Raw genomic sequence first — 18,889 nt, forward strand, 5'->3', positions numbered from 1 at the left:
TAAAGTAATTATACACTCAAATCTACAAGCCCTATTTACCATAATACCTTTCAAACACAAATTTCTTTACTTAAGCGATTCTTTGGGTCCTTTGTACCTAACAATGTAGTCTTTTCTTTCTTTCTTGTTCATTGGGTTGATCAATCGTCTTCATCATTATGATCCATAGAAGGTCAGTTCACACACACACACAGTGTGTGTGTGTGTGTGTGTGTGTGTGTGTGTGTGTGTGTGTGTTTATATATGGTCATTTCTCTATGTTTAGGTTTGCTCTTTCTTCTTTTATTGATCAATCCCCTTTTCCTTCTAATTTCTCTTTTTCCTGTATCCTCCAAATTTTTCTTTTTCTTTTTCTTCTTCTTCTTCTCTCTGTCTCTCTCTCATTTTGATGGTTGATGTCTCTCATAGAATGGCTTTGGTGGAGGGAAGGCAATTTGACTTGTAATAATTACATGTTAATTTTGATCCTTCTACAAAAAGTGTAACCCAAAAATATCCACAAAATCAAATATATCTATCGACGCAACAAAATATCTAATAATGCACAATCATCACTAAATTGGCTAATGAGCACTGTCGGCCCCTCACATTGGGCTACATGTAAGTTTTCAGGGAAAAGGTTTGGACACTTGACATCTAACATTGCCAAGTCCCTAAATGCATGGTTGTTAGAGCCTAGAGCTATGTCAATTCTAGGGATGATGGAATTGATACGCCAAAAGATAATGTCATGGTTTTATGAAAAGACAGTTAATGGAGAAACTTCTAAAGCATGTATTGGATTAGTTAATGGAGAGATAACACATGATGCATTGGTTGGACATGCAGAGAATTTCATTAGAGAATCCATACAACGTGGAAGACTATACCATATTTTGCCATCTACTAATGATGTTTTTGAGATTCATACTCTGAAACATGCTAGGATTTTTTATGTGGATAAGAAGATATGTACTTGTGGACAATGGCAGGACAATGGCAATGTAATAGTTTTCCCACTACTTGTGAGACAGCTTGGAAAGGAAATTCAAGAACTAGGGAGGGTCCTTGAAAAGTTCCTTGGCAAAGACAATTTAGGGATAAGGGATTACCCCTTCACCTTCAATTTGATTCATTGGGACAGGTTGTAAATTCATCGAATTCTCGAGGTTTTCATCAAACGGGAGAACCTAAACAAAATATTTCGATAGACAACTCTAAGGATGTGGTGCATGAAAATCCATATGCAACATTGGAGCATGCTTTGACTAGTTTCATGACATCGGTTGCTCTAAAGGAGCAAGTGCACCCATAACATTGTTGATTGAATGAAAGTGGTAACATGGAATGTGAGAGGGGCATGTTCTCCTCATAAGAAGTATATATTATGGGAAACTTTGTTAAGTAAAGAATGGGATGTATTATGTGTAGTTGAGCATAAGTGATATGAGTTGGCAGGATCCATAGTTCATTTACGTGGATATTCATCATTCTATGCAAGACATCTTAATAATCATTATTCAGGTGTGGTATTAATCATGCGGGATAAATATTATCCTCAAGTGGTGCATAATGATCCTTATGGTCGGTTTTTGGTTCTAGAAATCACTTTTTTTGGCAAGGTTGTGTGGGTGGTTGGGATTTATGCCCCTAACCAAGCCACTCAACGTATTGCATTATGGGGCTCACTCCTTCAGACCCTATGTGTGGGTTGTCCCGGATTACTTATGGGTGATTTTAACATGTGTGTTGATGCATCTCAATCTACGTCTAAAAATTCAATCATGGATGATCCTGAGTAACTTCCTTGGGATGCATTGGCTATGGGGGTTCTGAAGTTGGATGTTTGGACATGGTTGCATAGGAATGATCCAGGTTTTACTTTCCAATCTGCTCAACATAGACAAACATGGAGTCGGTTAGATAGAATGTATGTGATGCACAATGATTCTTTTTTACCAACATCACTTTGTATGAAAGTTCTACAAGATGTAGGAACTTCAGATCACTTTCCTATTTGTTTGGTGGTTTGTAATCATGCAATTGACATGTATAGATCCTTACTTGGAAAGCCTCCATTACGCTTTAACTCTTCTCTTTTGCTTCAACCTCACTTTGATTCTCTCATGGAGCAAATTTTGGTAAATTTTTCACAAGAAGTGAATCTTAAAGGAGTCAAAACATGGGATATCACATTACGAAACATTAAGATCATTCATCGTATGTATGGAGTAACTAATGCTCAACGAAGAAGAGGTCTTCTTCGACAATTCTCACATGTTCTCTCCAAGTGTAATGCATTATTGATACATGCACCATTAGATGGGGAGCTTTTGGATATCCAAAGTCAATTGCATGTTATTATTTCTCAGTTGCAATGCCAAAGTTATCGTTATACGAATGTGTGATAACTGAGGGATGGGTTCATAGATAATCAATGTCAATCTCATTTGTTTTTCCAAGCATTACATCCTAATTATGCTTGATCTAATGTGGTACATGTGAAACAAGGGGATGAATGGATAGTGGATCCAACTACAATAATTAACATATGTGTTCATTACTTTAAGAAGTTGATTGGCCCACAATTGTTAATGATAATGAGGTGAGTAGAGCACGTCATGAGTTTTATGATGTGGTTAGATGTATTGTGCATGATCTCATTAGTCATGAATTGGATGTGGATTTCACTGAGGATGAGGTGGGCACAATTTTAAGGCATCTTCCTAGGGGTAAGAGCTGTCACGGATAGATCATAATCTCAAGAGACAAGAAAGAAGATAACCAAATGGATGGGTAGAATTAACTGAAAGACTCCATAACTAGTGTTGTTCACCTTGAATTCCTTCAAGGTGAACTCAACTATTTATACTACACGGCATGCATACTTGTTGCACGCATGTGAATCTACAATAGAGCATGTAGGTATGCATGCATGTGCCAAGTGTAAATACTACAAGGGAGCACCTATGCACATGATGCTAGCCAAAACTACAAGGACCAATTATATACATAATTGTATACTAAATATGTTGGTTAACCCATAATACTTGATTATAATATGGTCATGTCAAGAGTTTGAATCTTGACATTATCCCCCTTCCTAGGCCACCTTCCCAAATCGGCCACCAATTTGTGGGGATATCGATGATGAAAATCTTGGACCACCTTTAGGGCATTTTGTAAATTTTCCGATGGTTCCCATGTGGCGTCAGACATGGGGTAACCCCTCCAAAATACGAGCTATTGCAAGCATCGACAGTGCCAACGCGAGTCAAGGATTTGGTCGACCTCGTATTCCTCCCTTGTCATCAATTGCACAGGTGGTGGTGGTGGGGCCTGATGTCCTGGGAGTTGCGAAGCATAATGGGGTTCGAGGAGGGAGACATGAAAAACATTGTGAATATGGAAGTGGGATGGAAGAGCGAGCCGGAAGGCGACGGGAATGATACGGAATGGTCCCAACTTCTTGTAATCAAGTTTCGCACATGGACGAGTAGTAGAGATGTGTCGGCGTAACAACCAGACCATGTCTCCAACGACAAAGTGTGGAGTGGCAGATTGATGGTGATCAGCCTGGTTCTTGTATCGTTCACTAGCGAGACTAAGCTCCAAGGATAAATCATGATGTAGCTCTTCTAAAACGCGTGCGCGATCCTCCGCCGAAGGGTTCACGAAAGTGGTAGGAAGGGAAATGTTGAAGTGAGGATGTAAACCATAGTTTGCAAAGAAGGGAGTGACGCCAATTGATGCATGGAGAGCATTATTGTAGGCGAATTCCACGAGTGAAAGTAACTTGACCCAATCATCTTGTTGGTAACTAACCGAGCACCGAAGATACTGCTCAAGGATTTGGTTGACATGCTCCATTTGCCCGTCAATTTGGGGGTGATATGCGGAGGACAACTTGATAGAGATGCCTAAAGTTTGTAGCAGGTGCTGCCAGAAGTGAGAGACAAACTGAGGTCCGCGATCGAAGATGACATCATCGGGGAGTCCATGCAAGCATACCACATTGTTGAGTAGTAGATGCACAATTCCTTCTCCAGTAATGGTTTTGGAGCATGGAGTGAAGTGAGCCATCTTCGTAAACTGATCGACAACGACCAACATCGAGTCATAGTTATTTACCAAGGGTAGATCAGTTATCAAGTCCATAGAGATAGAGGCCCAAGGACGACGGGGGCATGGAAGCAACTAGAGTAAGCCGTATGGCCGATAATGAGCGGCTTTGGACTGAGCACAAACCTCACAACTCTTGATGTATTCTTTGACCAATTTCCATGGTTGTGGCCACCAATACCCCCGAGAGATTAGCTTGAGGGTTTTCACGACCCAGAAATGACCTGCAAGTGGGTCATCGTGGCATTCCCACAACACCCAAGTTCGACATGGGCCCTCTGGGACATATAAGAGATTATCTCGGAATAACAAACCCTCTTGTATGGTGAAGGTGTCAAGATCCTTCCTTTTGGTCGCCTTGGAGGGGTTTTGCAAACTATCTCGAATCTCGTTGACGAACGCATCGGTCGTGGATGCATCGGTGATCTGTTGGAGTAATGAATCATCCTGCAACATACAAGTGGCAAAAAGATGCAATTGGTCGGGTTTCAGCAAATGTCTAGATTGTTGAGCATAAGCAGCATCCCCAGGGTGGAGTGCAAGGTCAACTCGACGAGAAAGGGCATCGGCCTTCCCATGTTGGCCACCAGGTCGAAATACGATCTCAAAATCGTAGTCCGCAAGAAATGTCGACCAACAGGCATGCCTTCAATTCAAAGTACGAGTGGTGGAAAAATAAACTAAATTTTTATGATCAGTCACTACCTGGACACGATGTTGTGCGTTGGCCAAGTAGGGTCGCCATTCTTCAAAGGCAGCAATGATAGCAGCAAGCTCCTTGTCGTATATGGGATAATTGATTTCGGAGGCTGTGAATTTACGAGAGTAGTAAGCCACTGGGTGCATTAGGTTGGTGTTGTTTGCTTGGGATAAGATGGCGCCAATGGCGAAGTCAGAGGCATCAGTTTCGACTTGGAAGGGTTTTGTAGGGTCAGCATGTTGCAACACCGAGGCAACGATAAATGCGTGTTTGAGTGAGTTGAACACATTTTGTGCCTCTGAGGTCCATAAAAAAGGAGTACGTTTACGGGTGCGGGCGATAAGAGGTTGTGCTAGGATGGAAAACCCCTTGATGAAGCGACCGTAAAAATTCGCGAAGCCGAGGAAGGATTGCACATCTTTAAGTCGCCTTGGATTCGCCCACGCTTGAATGACAGAGACCTTCTTCATATCCATGGTGATTCTAGTGGGCAAGAGGATGCAGCCCAGAAATTCGATCGAGGTAATGTCGAAGTCGCATTTCTCGCCTTTGGCATAAAGGTCATGCTCACGAAGTTTGGCAAGAACTAATCAAACTTGGTGAGTGTGCTCCTCCATGTTTGGCGAGAAAATGAGAATATCATCGAGGTAAATGGCAACAAAATGATCGAGATATTCCCGGAATATATCGTTCATCACATGTTGAAAAACTATTGGTGCATTACTAAGACCTAAAGGCATTACCTTGTATTCGAAATGCCCTTACCGTGTTCAGAATGCAGTTTTCCATTCATCCCCCGGCTTGATGCATACTAGATTGTACGCTCCACGCAGATCAACTTTGGAGAAGACACGCTGTCATGAAAAATCCATCACTACGTGCGGATCGTGAGGCGGAACCGCTGGGGTTCTGGACTGAAAGGATTCGAAGTTTGCACTAGCTTTAGCGAGAAAGGATTTAAGATAGATTGAGAGAGGTTGATATGGAGAGAGAGAGATTGAGATAAAGATTGAACGCTTGACTTTAAATTTGAGAGACAAGATACATTAGGATAACTTGATTTATTATTATTATTATTATTAATAATGTCTTCCCAATTTCTTCATTAGTCCCATCTCGCTTGACCTCCATTCTTTTATAGATCCTCCCATGCATATGATGCATGGGAGGGTGCAAGACATGCACGTAATGCATGCAATGCATGTATGAGATTTTACATATGAAAAGTACAATGATAAAAGGTAACTCTAAAGTCATGACTTAGTTTAGTGGTAAGTCATATGGCTCTTATGTAGGAGGTGCAAGGTTCAAATTTTGTAAACACAAAATTTTGTAAGGCTCTAGTCTTATATTTACAAATGTTTAACTGCATACCTCCAATGAATCGATGGAACCGTTAGACAATTTTGTTCGTTTCATACCGAAAAATCTTCAAGACACCGTGCGTCGTGATAAACCTATTCAACGGACCAGATCGATCCATCTATCCGGTCCCGACCAGTTCGATCCGCATCCGATATGCATTCCGTTCGGTCCGATTCCAATTCCAGTTCTCCAAGTCCATTTTAAACAACATGGCCACATCCTTTCATCCAAGTTATACAACCCAACCTTTTTGTGCACCTAACACATAGATGAAACATAAAGAGATATGCCTCTACTTATATACTCTTCAATCCTGATAGTGTCCTATCTATGTGGGATATCTCACAGTTTTTTTGTTTTTCTCTTCTTCTTCTCAAACTTCACACTCACATAATTTGACACTAAGTTGTCCATTTCACATGTAGTAAAATGCATTTGGAACCTGTTGAAGACATCTATCTTTTCATACCAAGATATTAAACTAATATATAATAATATCTTCACTATTATTATTTCATATTGTGTGTGAAGAACCACACTCAATTTTGTACATTCCATGCAATTTTCACACTATTGTCGAAAATCTTCACGACAACGCGCAACTCAGAGTTGATCAAGGAGTTCGGGGATCAGAGGTAGCGGATAGCGGTTGTGCATAGTGAGTTTGTTGAGACCTCGGTAGTCGACGCATAAGCGTAGAGAGTCGTCCTTCTTCTTCACGAATAAAATGGGGGCCCCGGCCGACGACTTAGAAAGTTGAATAAATCCTTTCTCGAGGTTCTCATCGAGATCCACACGAAGGGCCTTCAGCTCTAGTGTAGACAACGCATATAGAGGACCAAAGGGTGGACACGCACCTTGAAGATCAATCGGACAACCGTAGAGCCAGTGTTCGGGCAAATGATTAGCATTACATTTTTCAAATACGTCAAAGAAGTGTTAGTATTTGTTAGGAATAACATGGAGTGTGTTAGAAATTGCACCACAAACAACCCCATCTTGGACTGATGGTGGGGTAGCCGAGTTAGAATCGCCTTCTTCGAAGGATGGGAAACTGAATTGACCTTCATAGTTTTGTGCGAGCATCCTAGCTCGCTAAATGTGATCGAGCGGTTGCACTAATCCACTATTGGATTGTGCGCCTCCAACCACGTTAGTCCTAAGAAGATCGGATGTCAAGGAGATGTGATGAGGTAAAAGGTGAGCTCCTCCTAATGTGAGCCCACACGAAGCCCTAATGGGATCATAGCTTGAGTAATTACGCCTGACGAGAGGACGCGCCCATCAATTGCTTCAACAAGAATGGGTTCTGAGAGGCAAACGACGGGTACGCCATGTGCTTGGGCGAACGCGATGTCGGTGAAGCAAGAAGATGCCCTAGAATCAAGTAAAGCAACAGACTGAATGGAACAAGAGTTAAACGAAACCCATGCCTCCAATGTGAAATTGCCCGACGGTCCGGCAATGGAACCAAGAGAATGTGGGTGATGGGAGATGTCCAGTTGCATGGCTCCTATTGCAACCGAACGATGTCATTTTCCGGATGTTGGGGTTCGTTAGCTCGATGGAATTGTGGGTGATTACTCCTAGGAAAATGGCGAATGACATGACTGGAGGCACCACAATGCAGGCACAAAGCCATTAGCCCATTGAAATTATCGTTCGACATTAGTCAATGGCCGAAATCGGGCTTGATCAATTTCCATGGGGACGGGAGCATCTGCCAAAGTAGGGGAGTGTGACGTAGTCGGTGGGAGGGATATCTGGGGTTGTTTGACCGGGGCATGTCGTGGAAGTGAATGAGGTGGAAACCCTTCCTAACGAAATTCAAAAAGACGATTGTCACAATGGATTGCTTGTGAAATTGCTTGGGATAACGAGGTGGGCTCTAGAAAGTTCAAGAGAAGAATCTTGACATTGCTTCGAAGGCCCCTCCGAAAGTGATAAGCTAAAGCTTGATCATCCCAATTGACGTCACATGCTAGTTGTCGAAATTTTGAAGCATAGACAGAAGTTGCACGTGAACCTTGTTTGAGTGCATAAAGCTTGTTAAAGTATGTACGTTGTCGGTCCGTCTCTCCAAATGTGGCCTCTAACTCAATGAGGAAGGTGGGAAAGTCCTCCAATAGAGGCGATGAAGTTTCTACCAATGGTGCAAGCCAAGCTTGGACCGGACCTGAGAGAAGGGTGCCCAGAGCCCACAAGGCCGACTTGTCGAAAATCATCTGCATAACGTTGAGGTTGTAGCCGAATGATAATTCGAATTTGGTTGATGAACCCTTGGAAATGTGACCTTTTTCCATCAAATTTTTCTGGGAGGCTAACCTTAGGCTTAAGAAAATGCGAAGAAGCTAGGCTAGATGTTGGTAGAAGATCGGGCTCTAGGCTAGGTTGTGGTGGGAGACTCAGCTTCGGGGTTGTAAGGATAGGGAGGTACTGACTTGAAGTTCTTGTAAAGAATTTTGAAGAGCTTCATTTTCAAGCTAGAGTTGTTGTAAGGCTACCATTATCTAGCTTAAGTCACCAGCTGAGTTGGACATAGTTACGGCTTATGAGAGGGAGAGCTATGGGGATGGCAAGGTGAACAAACTGTCACGGATAGATCATAAGCTCAAGAGACAAGAAAGAAGATAACCAAATGAATGAGTAGTATTAACTGAAAGACTCCATAACTGGTGTTGTTCACCTTGAATTCCTTCAAGGGGAACTCAACTATTTATACTACACGGCATGCATACTTGTTGCACGCATGTGAATCTACAATAGCGCATGTAGGTACGCATGTATGTGCCAAGTGTAAATACTACAAGGGAGCAACTATGCACATGATGCTAGCCAAAACTACAAGGACCAATTATATACATAGCTGTATACTAGATATGTTGGTTAACCCATAATACTTGAATATAATATAGTCATGTCAAGAGTTCGAATCTTGACAAGAGCCCTGGTTGGGATGGCTTGACAAATGAAGTTTTTAAGCGATATTCGAACATTTTAAAGGGGCCCTTAACTTTGATGTTTCAACATTCTTGGGATTTTGGTCGTATGCCTCAAGCTTGGAAGGTTGCTCTAATTAAATTAGTTCCATAGGTGACATCTCTCGAGTCATTTCATCAATGAAGACCTATTTCTTTGATAGGGGGGTTGTATAAGATATTTACAAAGTTCTTGGCAAATAGATTACAAAAGTATTTGCAAAAGTTGATACATCCTACCAAATATGGTTTTATTGCAGGTAGAAATATATTGCATAATGTGTTGAATGTTCAAATGGCCATGGATTATGCTCGAAACACTCATCAAGAATTGATTATGGTGCAATTAGATTTGGAGAAAGCTTATGATCATGTTAATTGGTCCTTTGTTTCTTGGTTAATGCATACAATGGGCTTTGGACCTCGTATGTCTCGCTTCATATTTTTATTAGGACAATATGCGGTGTCTCGAGTAATGCTTAATGGGGGAGTTACATTATATATTTCCTTCACAAGATCCATTCGTCAATGATGCCCTCTTAGCCCATTGTTGTTTGCTATTGTTACTCATACCTTGTTAGTGATGTTATCAAGGCTTGCAACAAATGGTGACATTGTGGGTCTACACCTTCCGTCTGGAGGGCAACTAGTAGCACAGGCTTTTGCTGATGATTCTTTCATGTTTATACACGCCTCACGAGAGAATCTGGAGAAGGGGATGCTTGTATGGAACCAATTTGCATTGGCTTGTGGATTAAATATTAATTGGAGGAAGTCTAGTCTCATATCATGTAATGAAAGGGATTTGGAATGTTTAGGATGACAAGGATCCGTGGTGAAGAAAGGCTCTATTTTTCGATACTTGGGCTATCCATTAGGAATGAGTGTTACAATTGGTCAATTGATTGAATGGATGTCTAGTAAGTTGAGGGATAAGTTCATGTATTGGAAGTCACAATCTTGCCCATTTCATGTATGCTTGAAGGTTGTACAATGTATTATGGAACCCATGATACTATATTACTTGCCATTGTTGCCATGGACAAAGAAGGCTTCGATATTTGTTGTGGAAGAAGAGGGATAAGATGGGAATCACTTTGGTTGCATGGAATCATCGAGCAACCCCTAAGCGCTTGGGGGGAGCTGGAATATTGAACTTATCTGAGCATATGATGGCTTGTAGATTTTCATTATTACAAGACATGTGTTCAAACTCACAACCACGGATATCTATTGGTCAATATTTCATTGAGAACAAGGGTTTAACACATGGGAGGACAACGATTAAGGCTTCATGGTGGCAATGATTGAATGGATGCATTTCACTTAGGATTCTGGGCACTTGGTTTAACACTTGGTTACCTCATGGCAAGAAGCACTCTTGTTATGTGTATGGAAACCATCATCTAGTAGAAAGCATTGTAATTCTTTGCAAAAAGAGGTACTTATGTCTTCTCTATTATTATGTTGGCCAGGAAAGGAGATATTACGCTCTCAATTTAATAGTTTGTCTCGTTTGGGGGTCAAAGAGTTGGGAGATATAGTTGAGGCTTCATCTCAAAGAATTTTGGAGTTTGTTGAAGCGTGACAATTATTACGCATTCCACCTAATTATGGGTTTATTTGGCAACAACTACAAAATATTCCATTGATGCAAGGTCCCTTACCTCTACAAATAGGAGAATAACCGTGGATTGATTGGTGTTTAAAGGGTCAAATGTCGTTGTTACAAGTGACTACTAATCTTTTGTATCACTGCTATGTCGAGTCTCTTGGATGGTTATCATCTAAGGCTGAAGAAGAATGGGGAATACACAAATCCGATGATGGGTGGTGGCAGATCTTACAACGTAGTTGGCATTCTAAATTGCCACTTGTAGCAAAGGTCTTCATTTGGAGAGTTTTGATTGGAGGATTGCCTTTGGGATTAGCTCTGAAGTGTCATGGACTCGCAACGGGTAATTGCTTCTTTTGCATTGTTCAAATGGAAGATAGTACTCATCGATTTATACAATGTCCGATTGCTTGTCAGATTTGGAATTACATTTCTCAAATTTGGCAAGTCTTATCACGGTGTTATTTAACACCTAGACAATGGGTGTTTGCACAATTTACACAAGTTGACCCAAAATCAGAGATGGAGATCTTTTTTCTATTTCTAAGATATTGGGGATTGCGTCATAATTGGAATATGCGCAACACTTTTATATTTGATGGTAGACATGGAGTGAAAGCATATCTAGCAAAGTTGAAGGGAGTACTAATGTGGCAATTTTCTTTATTGGAGCAAGTGGAAATTCTTTCCTCGATTCAGTGTTCATCTTGCCTATTGGCAATTCAACATGTTCCACTACCCATGAGTGTAGTTTGTGGGTGACCATAATCCATTGTCACGCCCATTGTAAGTAGTGTTTTGTACACACATTTTTTAATATAATTGTGTGTTTTCACCAAAGAGAGAGAGAGAGAGAGAGAGAGAGAGAGAGAGAGAGAGAGAGAGAGAGAGAGAGAGAGAGAGAGAGAGAGAGAGAGAGAGAGAGAGAGAGAGTGTGTGTGTGTGTGTGTGTGTACTGACCTTCTATGGATCCTGATGATGAAGACGATTGATCAACCCAATGAACAAGAAAGAAAAGGAATACTACACTATTAGGTACAAAGGACCAAAAGAATCGCTTAAGTAAAGAAATTTGTGTTTGAAGGGTATTCTGGTAAATAGGGCTTGTAGATTTGAGTGTATAGTTACTTTATAAAGTGTATTTTTTTGGACATATGGGTAGTTTGGTAAATTTGGAACATAGAGGGGCATTCTGGTAAATAGGCGAACTTCCAGGGGTATCCTAGTACTTTTCCCTTCTTTATATTATTAATGAATCACCATGATGGTCACATGGCATCCTTAGGTGTCACCATGGTGCTCAGTCACTTGTAAGATATAGCCACGATGAACGTCCTGAGATTGGGATGTGTCAATCAACACGCAACCTTTGTGAGTCACCCTACACAACATAAAGTATCTCACAAAGGACCAACTCTTTGTCTATGTTGGACTCCTAATAATACAACCACTAGCATGCTCGTCAACCATATGCTACCGCACATACAACTCCATCCCAACATACAACTATATTGTTCCTAACAATCATCATTGTAACATTAGCAACAACTAACACACATCTTTCTTTCATAAAATAGTGGAGTTATATATACACGATTGAAGACCCACATACAATGTTAAATGCCTAATTCCGCATCCATATGAGCACTTTGCACTACCACATCCAACATCCCACTCATATATCTAGTGACAAACTTCTAAGATACATCAAAATTGTTTTTTACACCCATCAAATGCTCCCGCGATACCGATGATGATAAAAACCAAGACCCGAAGCAATGTTATGCACTACGCGAGCAACAAGATGCATTCGTCGTCGATTCATATGCTTTTCTTTTCGTATCGTTTCTGTTGTCCCTTTAGAGGTCGAGCGGGAACATTCGGCGCATTCACAAAAAATTGATTAAACAGAACCTCAAGCCGCAACTGGGAGTGTTTCCCTGAGAACATCTAGATGTGTGTGTGTGTGTGTGTGTGTGTGTGTATGGGTGTAAGTATGTGTATGTGTGTGTGTGTGTGTGTGTGTGTGTGTGTATGGGTGTAAGTATGTGTGTGTGTGTGTGTGTGTGTGTGTGTGTGTGTGTGTGTGTGTGTTTCCCTTTCAATTCAATCAATCAAACTCCAATTTTGAATACAAAAAGAAGACAGAGAGCTACAAAATACAAGGATACAAAAACAAAGCTCTCTCTCCTCTTTGCAGACTCAAACAGGGGATTGATTGTTTTCTTTTGCTTCTACGTATATACATGTATTTTGGACATGTGTGTAGGTATGCATATACATGCCTTTTGTACATGTATATATACTCTTGGCTATGTACCTGTTTGTATGTTTTTGTGAACTACGTATATATGTATGCAGAGGGAAAGCCAAGATCTCTACGAATGATGTCAAACCCAACTCCTCTTCAAGCAGGAGAAAAAGCCACTGATATTCTTGAGCCAATTGATGTGGTTATTGGTGATGTTGGAGTGTTAGTGGGTTAGTTAACTTGGAAGCTTACTAGACTTGAGAGTATAGTTACTAACAATCATCATTGTAACATTAGCAACAACTAACACACATCTTTCTTTCATAAAATAGTGGAGTTATATATACACGATTGAAGACCCATATACAATGTTAAATGCCTAATTCCGCATGCATATGACCACTTTGCACTACCACGTCCAACATCCCACTCATATATCTGGGCGACAAACTTCTAAGATACATCAAAATTGTTTTTTACACCCATCAAATGCTCCCGCGCTACCGATGATGATAAAAACCAAGACCCGAAGCAATTTTATGCACTACGCGAGCAACAAGATGCATTCGTCGTCGATTCATACGCTTTTCTTTTCGTATCGTTTCTGTTGTCCCTTCAGAGGTCGAGCGGGAACATTCGGCGCATTCACGAAAAATTGATTAAACAGAACCTCAAGCCACAACTGGGAGTGTTTCCCTAAGAACATCTAGATGTGTGTGTATGTGTATGTGTATGTGTATGTGTTATACATACATATATGTATGTTTTTGTGTATGTATGTGTGTGTGTGTGTGTGTGTGTGTGTGTGTGTGTGTGTGTGTTTCCCTTTCACATTCATTCATTTAAACTCCAATTTTGAATACAAAAAGAAGACAGAGAGCTACAAAATACAGGGATACAGAAACAGAGCTCTCTCACCTCTTTGCAGACTCAAACAGGGGATTGACCGAGTTGCAGGTTCAATCATTGTTATGGTACGTCTTTGTTATGTAACTGTATGTACCTGTATGTATGTGTATATGTACCTGTATGTATGTGTATATGTTAGGTATATGTATGCAGGGGGAAAGCTCCAATGTAGCCCAAAGGTTTTTCTTCATAGGGAAAAATGTGCACATATATAATTGTGGAAAAAGCTGGAACGAACTGATCATATAATTTGTCAACATGGCCATCTGAAGGAAATAAAACAAACTGAAAGGTTTTTGGGAAATCAAAGAAAAGACCAGTGGAATTCCCTGTGATGTGTATGTGCGCGTGTCTGTATACATATATCTATCTATATGTATGTATACGTCTATACATGCATATATGTAATTACACACACATATACCTATACATACATACATATGTATGTATGTATGTATGTATGTACATGTAAACATACATACATACATACATATATATATACACACACACACGAACATACGTGTATACACATATACATACACGTATGTATGTATGTATGTATGTATGTATGTATGTATGTATGTATGTATGTATGTATGTATGTATGTATGTGTTTATTTATTCATGTAACGTATATGCATAAACATATGATCACATCAACATGGTTTTAATTCTGACAGGCGTCATTATCTTGTGAGGTGAAAGTTCGGTGCAAATATTGTGTTTCACAACATACATTCATCGACTACACAGCTCACAGACTCTCCACCCCTCACCTCAAAAGGCTCAGAGGAGAACTTCTTCAATATAGATTTTTAGCTACTTGTAGAGCATGTAAATGCAATTTGAAGGGGTTGACTGATGTTCAATCACATGTTGAAGATAAAGATCATTCTACATTGATGACTTCTATATCTTCAAATTGTATGTTGGCATCAGGGAAGTATGATTGTGACACATGTGGAATAACGTTCTACAATGAACCTGCTTTACAAGCTCACAAATCAATGCCACCACATGGCTCTTCTTCTTCTTCTTCTTCTATTATTTCATGTTTGAATAAGTTTCCTAAGCTTTTGGAAGTTATACGGCAACTCCATGGATTGGGAATATCCATTGATTCTCTCTCACAAGAGGTTTGTACCCTATGTGTTCCTTGTAATGTATCACACAATGAACTTGAAGAGTTTCTAAAGCATTTGTGTGAGCCAGGACATGCTGTTTGCCTAAGATCTTCCATGTGCATTATATGCAACAAGGGTTTTAAGAATTCATCTGATAGAGAATTGCATTTGGGGAGTGCCAAGCATCGCTCGAATATTCATAATGTTTCTAACCGTCTAGGACAAGTAAATGCATTGATGCGTCTTAAGAAAGGAGGCTATGCTTGCATGTATTGCATGCTTTGGTGTAGTAGTTGGCAATGTTTGGAACAACATCTTATGGATAAGAATCATGCAAGAATATATATTGAAAGGAAGATTACTCACCCAAGGTTAAAGTTTTTCGCATCAAATGCAACAGATGAGGATTGCCCATGTGATGCCTCTGTTTCTATGAAGTGGAAGGAATGGTTGAGAAAAGATATGAAACAAGAAGAAGACTCATTGGATAACCATGCTTGGTGTCATGCCTGTGGAATTGTGATTGATAGCTCGTATTTAGCTTATCAACATTTGGAAGCTCATAGGGTAAGAAAAGTCCAAGGAGTATCGAACATACATCCATTGAAGTTGTCCTCGGGTCAGGTAGGTATGGATATGCGTCCATCTCCTGAGCTATTCGAATGTGCTATGTGTGCACTTACCTTCAAGAGTGAGTTTATGCTAATGGCACACGAGTCCTCATTCGAGCATCATTACCAATTGGAAGACATCACATTGGGTAACTATCAATGTTGTGCGAATTGTGGAGTTTTGGTGGATCGAAATGATGATCAAAGTGCACTTAGTGTGGTATGTGAAAGAATTCCTCAACCAAGAGGCTTGCATCAAGTGTTAGATGGTGATGTGCATTGTTCATCAATTGGATACCCTGTATGTGATCAGAATCTTTCAGGAAGTAAATGTAAAGAAGAATGCAAGGAGGTTTGCGCCTCTAAAAAGGAAGATGATCATGATAGGTTATTGGCTACAACCCAAAAGCATGTACTGGACTCATGCACTCATGGATCATCATTGGCTACAAGCCATATGCATGTAATTGACTCATGCACTGATAGGTCATCATTGGCTACAAATCATAAGCATGCAATTGACTCATGCACGCATGGGTCATCATTAGTGGCAACCCATACGCATGCCGTGAACCGATGCACTCATGGGTCATTATCGGCAACAACCCATAAGCTTGTGGTGGACTCATGCACTCAAATAGAACAGAACCAATTCAGTTCATTGGAATTAAGCCAATTTCAGAAGGATGGAAGAGATATGAATGATGGGGTTTTCTCACATTCGAGGCAGCTTTGTGGATCGAACCATCCTGAGAATGTCTATGGAGAAAGGTTCATAACCGAGTGCTCTCATCAAGGATATAGCGAGATATCAAATCCCCTTCCATGTGACCTACATAGCAAGACAAAATGCACCCCTGAGGCTCCTGCTGGAGCAGCCAACTCTAGCCAATTGTCACCTCATGTATCTCCTAATGTGAGGAATAAATGCTTTTCTTCAAATGGATTAGAAACCGAAACATTGAACAGAAACAGTGGCAACAATCCTGATAGTGCATCCACGTGTCTGTACCCGAGTGTTCCGATAATCGCTGCCGCAGCAATGACACCAATGGGTTCTCTCCAACAATCGTTAGAATCAGTTATGGCTGTAATTACCCGAACCTTATCTGCAACATTGCCCATGTCTATGCTACAACCAAAGATAGAAAAAAGGCCTCATGAAGGAGATCTATCGGATGAACCAAAAGTTTCCAAGAAACTGTGTTCGGGGTACATGAGAGAGGCTCTTCAGAAGGGTTTGAAATCAGTATGTTCGGAAATTGGTTCGGATTGTGAGAATAAAGAGGATTGTCTCACAGAGAATGAGGGTGGAGTTTGTGCTAGCATGATAGCAAATGCAGATGGTGGGGCAATGACTATATTTGCGGTCGCAGCTTCAGTCGTTCCAGAGTCTTTGCAATGTGTTACCGAGGCTAGAAGTAATGAAACAAATCAACATATGCATGAAACTACTCAAGGTTTACATGCGAATATGGTAGCTTTCCAAGGATTTACGGAGCTAAAGGGAGAGAAAGCGGATTTGGAAGCGAGACCTAGTAAAATGGAAGGCTCGAATGAGTTGCTACCAATTACGGAAGAGCGAGGTATAGGACCATCTTTGACTGATATGAAGGTGGCTTCAGAGCAGAGTCGTGATTGTTACGACTTGCTTGGGCAATTAGCAACCCAGGGCAGATGGTACTATTCGTCAGATTCAGATGACTTGAATGATTAACAGAATGTAAAAAATCCAAAGCATGTTTGGCAATTTTTTGGATATATAGCATGTTTTGAAACATAGTATGAACCATACGTACCATATGTGAATTCGCATTCAAGTACGGTAAACACCTTCGAAGTATGGTAAATACCATACTTTTGTATTTCATTATTTACTATAAGGTAAAACTTTTTTTAAGGTCAAAAGGTGAGAAAAAAACAATTTAAAAACGTCAAAAAAAAACAGAAGTATGTTTTCATAACATACGCATTTGTTTGCGCACATATGAAAACAAATGTTTGAGTAGAAGACTGTGAATATTACATTCTATGTGTTGAACGACATGATGTGCCCTCTTTACGCTTTAAAACAACTAGCTATTACCTAAATCTTGGAAGTATTCAATATTCAAGTGTCGAAGCTACTCTTGGATTCTATAACATTGCCTTATAGAGGCTTGTGTTGAGAAGCTACTGATGACACCTATTAAAGTATTTGAATAGGTTTTTCATTGATGCTCCATTTGCATTCATGTGTAACATATTAGATGTTTTTGTATAAATGTATATTCAACTATATCAACTTGAGTTCCATGCTCATATGTGTGAATGCACCAAACATGGCCAAGCAACTAAACATCAACCTTAGGAAATAGGACCTATCTAAAAGAGTAAGTATCAAATAAGGCAAGGATGTAAAAAGCCAAAATATAAAAGTATAGAAGTGAATGTAATAATACTTCTTTTTCTAAAGCTTTTTCTTTGAAAAAAAATTATAATTATATGAAGTACCTTACTCTAGTGATAAGTTGTTTAGATTACCAATTCTAAGGCATTGGGTTGAAGGCTCAAGTATCTCACCTATTGCTTTTTCCAATTGATTATATGCTACAATGGAATGTAAGGGTTGAATGCATTGTTTTTTTCCAATTGACTATGTGCTAATATGGAATTTAAGTGTTGAATGCATGACCTTCTTGTCCCCGCCAGACAACCTTAACAACTCTCTCTCCCTCTCTCTAAGACATTGATTATTAGATTTTTGGCCTTGTCACAAATGGGTGGGAATAATGGATATACCATAGCCAATGGTAGGGACCTTTGTTATGGGCACACTACGATACATGACATGACATAACCAATGAAAATCAACAAAAAAGGTCATGCAAAAATCGCCTCTTGGGATTAATTGGGAATACATAATAAAAGTTGCACTCTCGGTGAGATGTGAAACGAAATGTAAGGAAAGACAAAACAAAGGCAAAATCATTGGGTTCCATGAAAATAGTAGTTGGCGCAAAATCAACTCAATTAGGAACCAACAAGCAACAAAAAGCTTGCAAAGCCGGATCGAATGAACGAACAACGAGAATTCATCTGGGGTAAATGAATATCGGCATTTTTCTTTCTTTCTTTCTTTCATCAGGGCAAGAGTCCGAATCACTCCTAAGACAGAGTTTTTGTTCATCTGGGGGGGGGGTACCAGAGCAAAATCCTCATTGATGTGGCATAGGAGTTTTCTTGATTGTTTGTG

The 18,889-nt window shown here is 40.2% G+C and overlaps 1 protein-coding gene across 1 annotated transcript; it reads left to right on the top strand.

Moving 5' to 3' along the window:
* The first annotated feature begins 13,865 nt into the window (after positions 1 to 13,865).
* Positions 13,866 to 17,529, top strand: LOC147862228 (uncharacterized). The gene is made up of 2 exons (XM_087322999.1): positions 13,866 to 13,984; positions 14,600 to 17,529. The coding sequence occupies exons 1-2, from the start codon at positions 13,982 to 13,984 to the stop codon at positions 17,369 to 17,371; spliced, it is 2,775 nt and encodes a 924-aa protein (XP_087179125.1). The 5' UTR covers positions 13,866 to 13,981; the 3' UTR covers positions 17,372 to 17,529.
* The last annotated feature ends 1,360 nt before the right edge of the window (positions 17,530 to 18,889 follow it).

The sequence above is a fragment of the Azolla caroliniana genome, unplaced genomic scaffold, assembly GCF_043228905.1.
Source record: "Azolla caroliniana isolate FFs.n. ecotype wild unplaced genomic scaffold, voAzoCaro1.0.p SCAF_7, whole genome shotgun sequence".
NCBI lineage: Eukaryota > Viridiplantae > Streptophyta > Polypodiopsida > Salviniales > Salviniaceae > Azolla > Azolla caroliniana.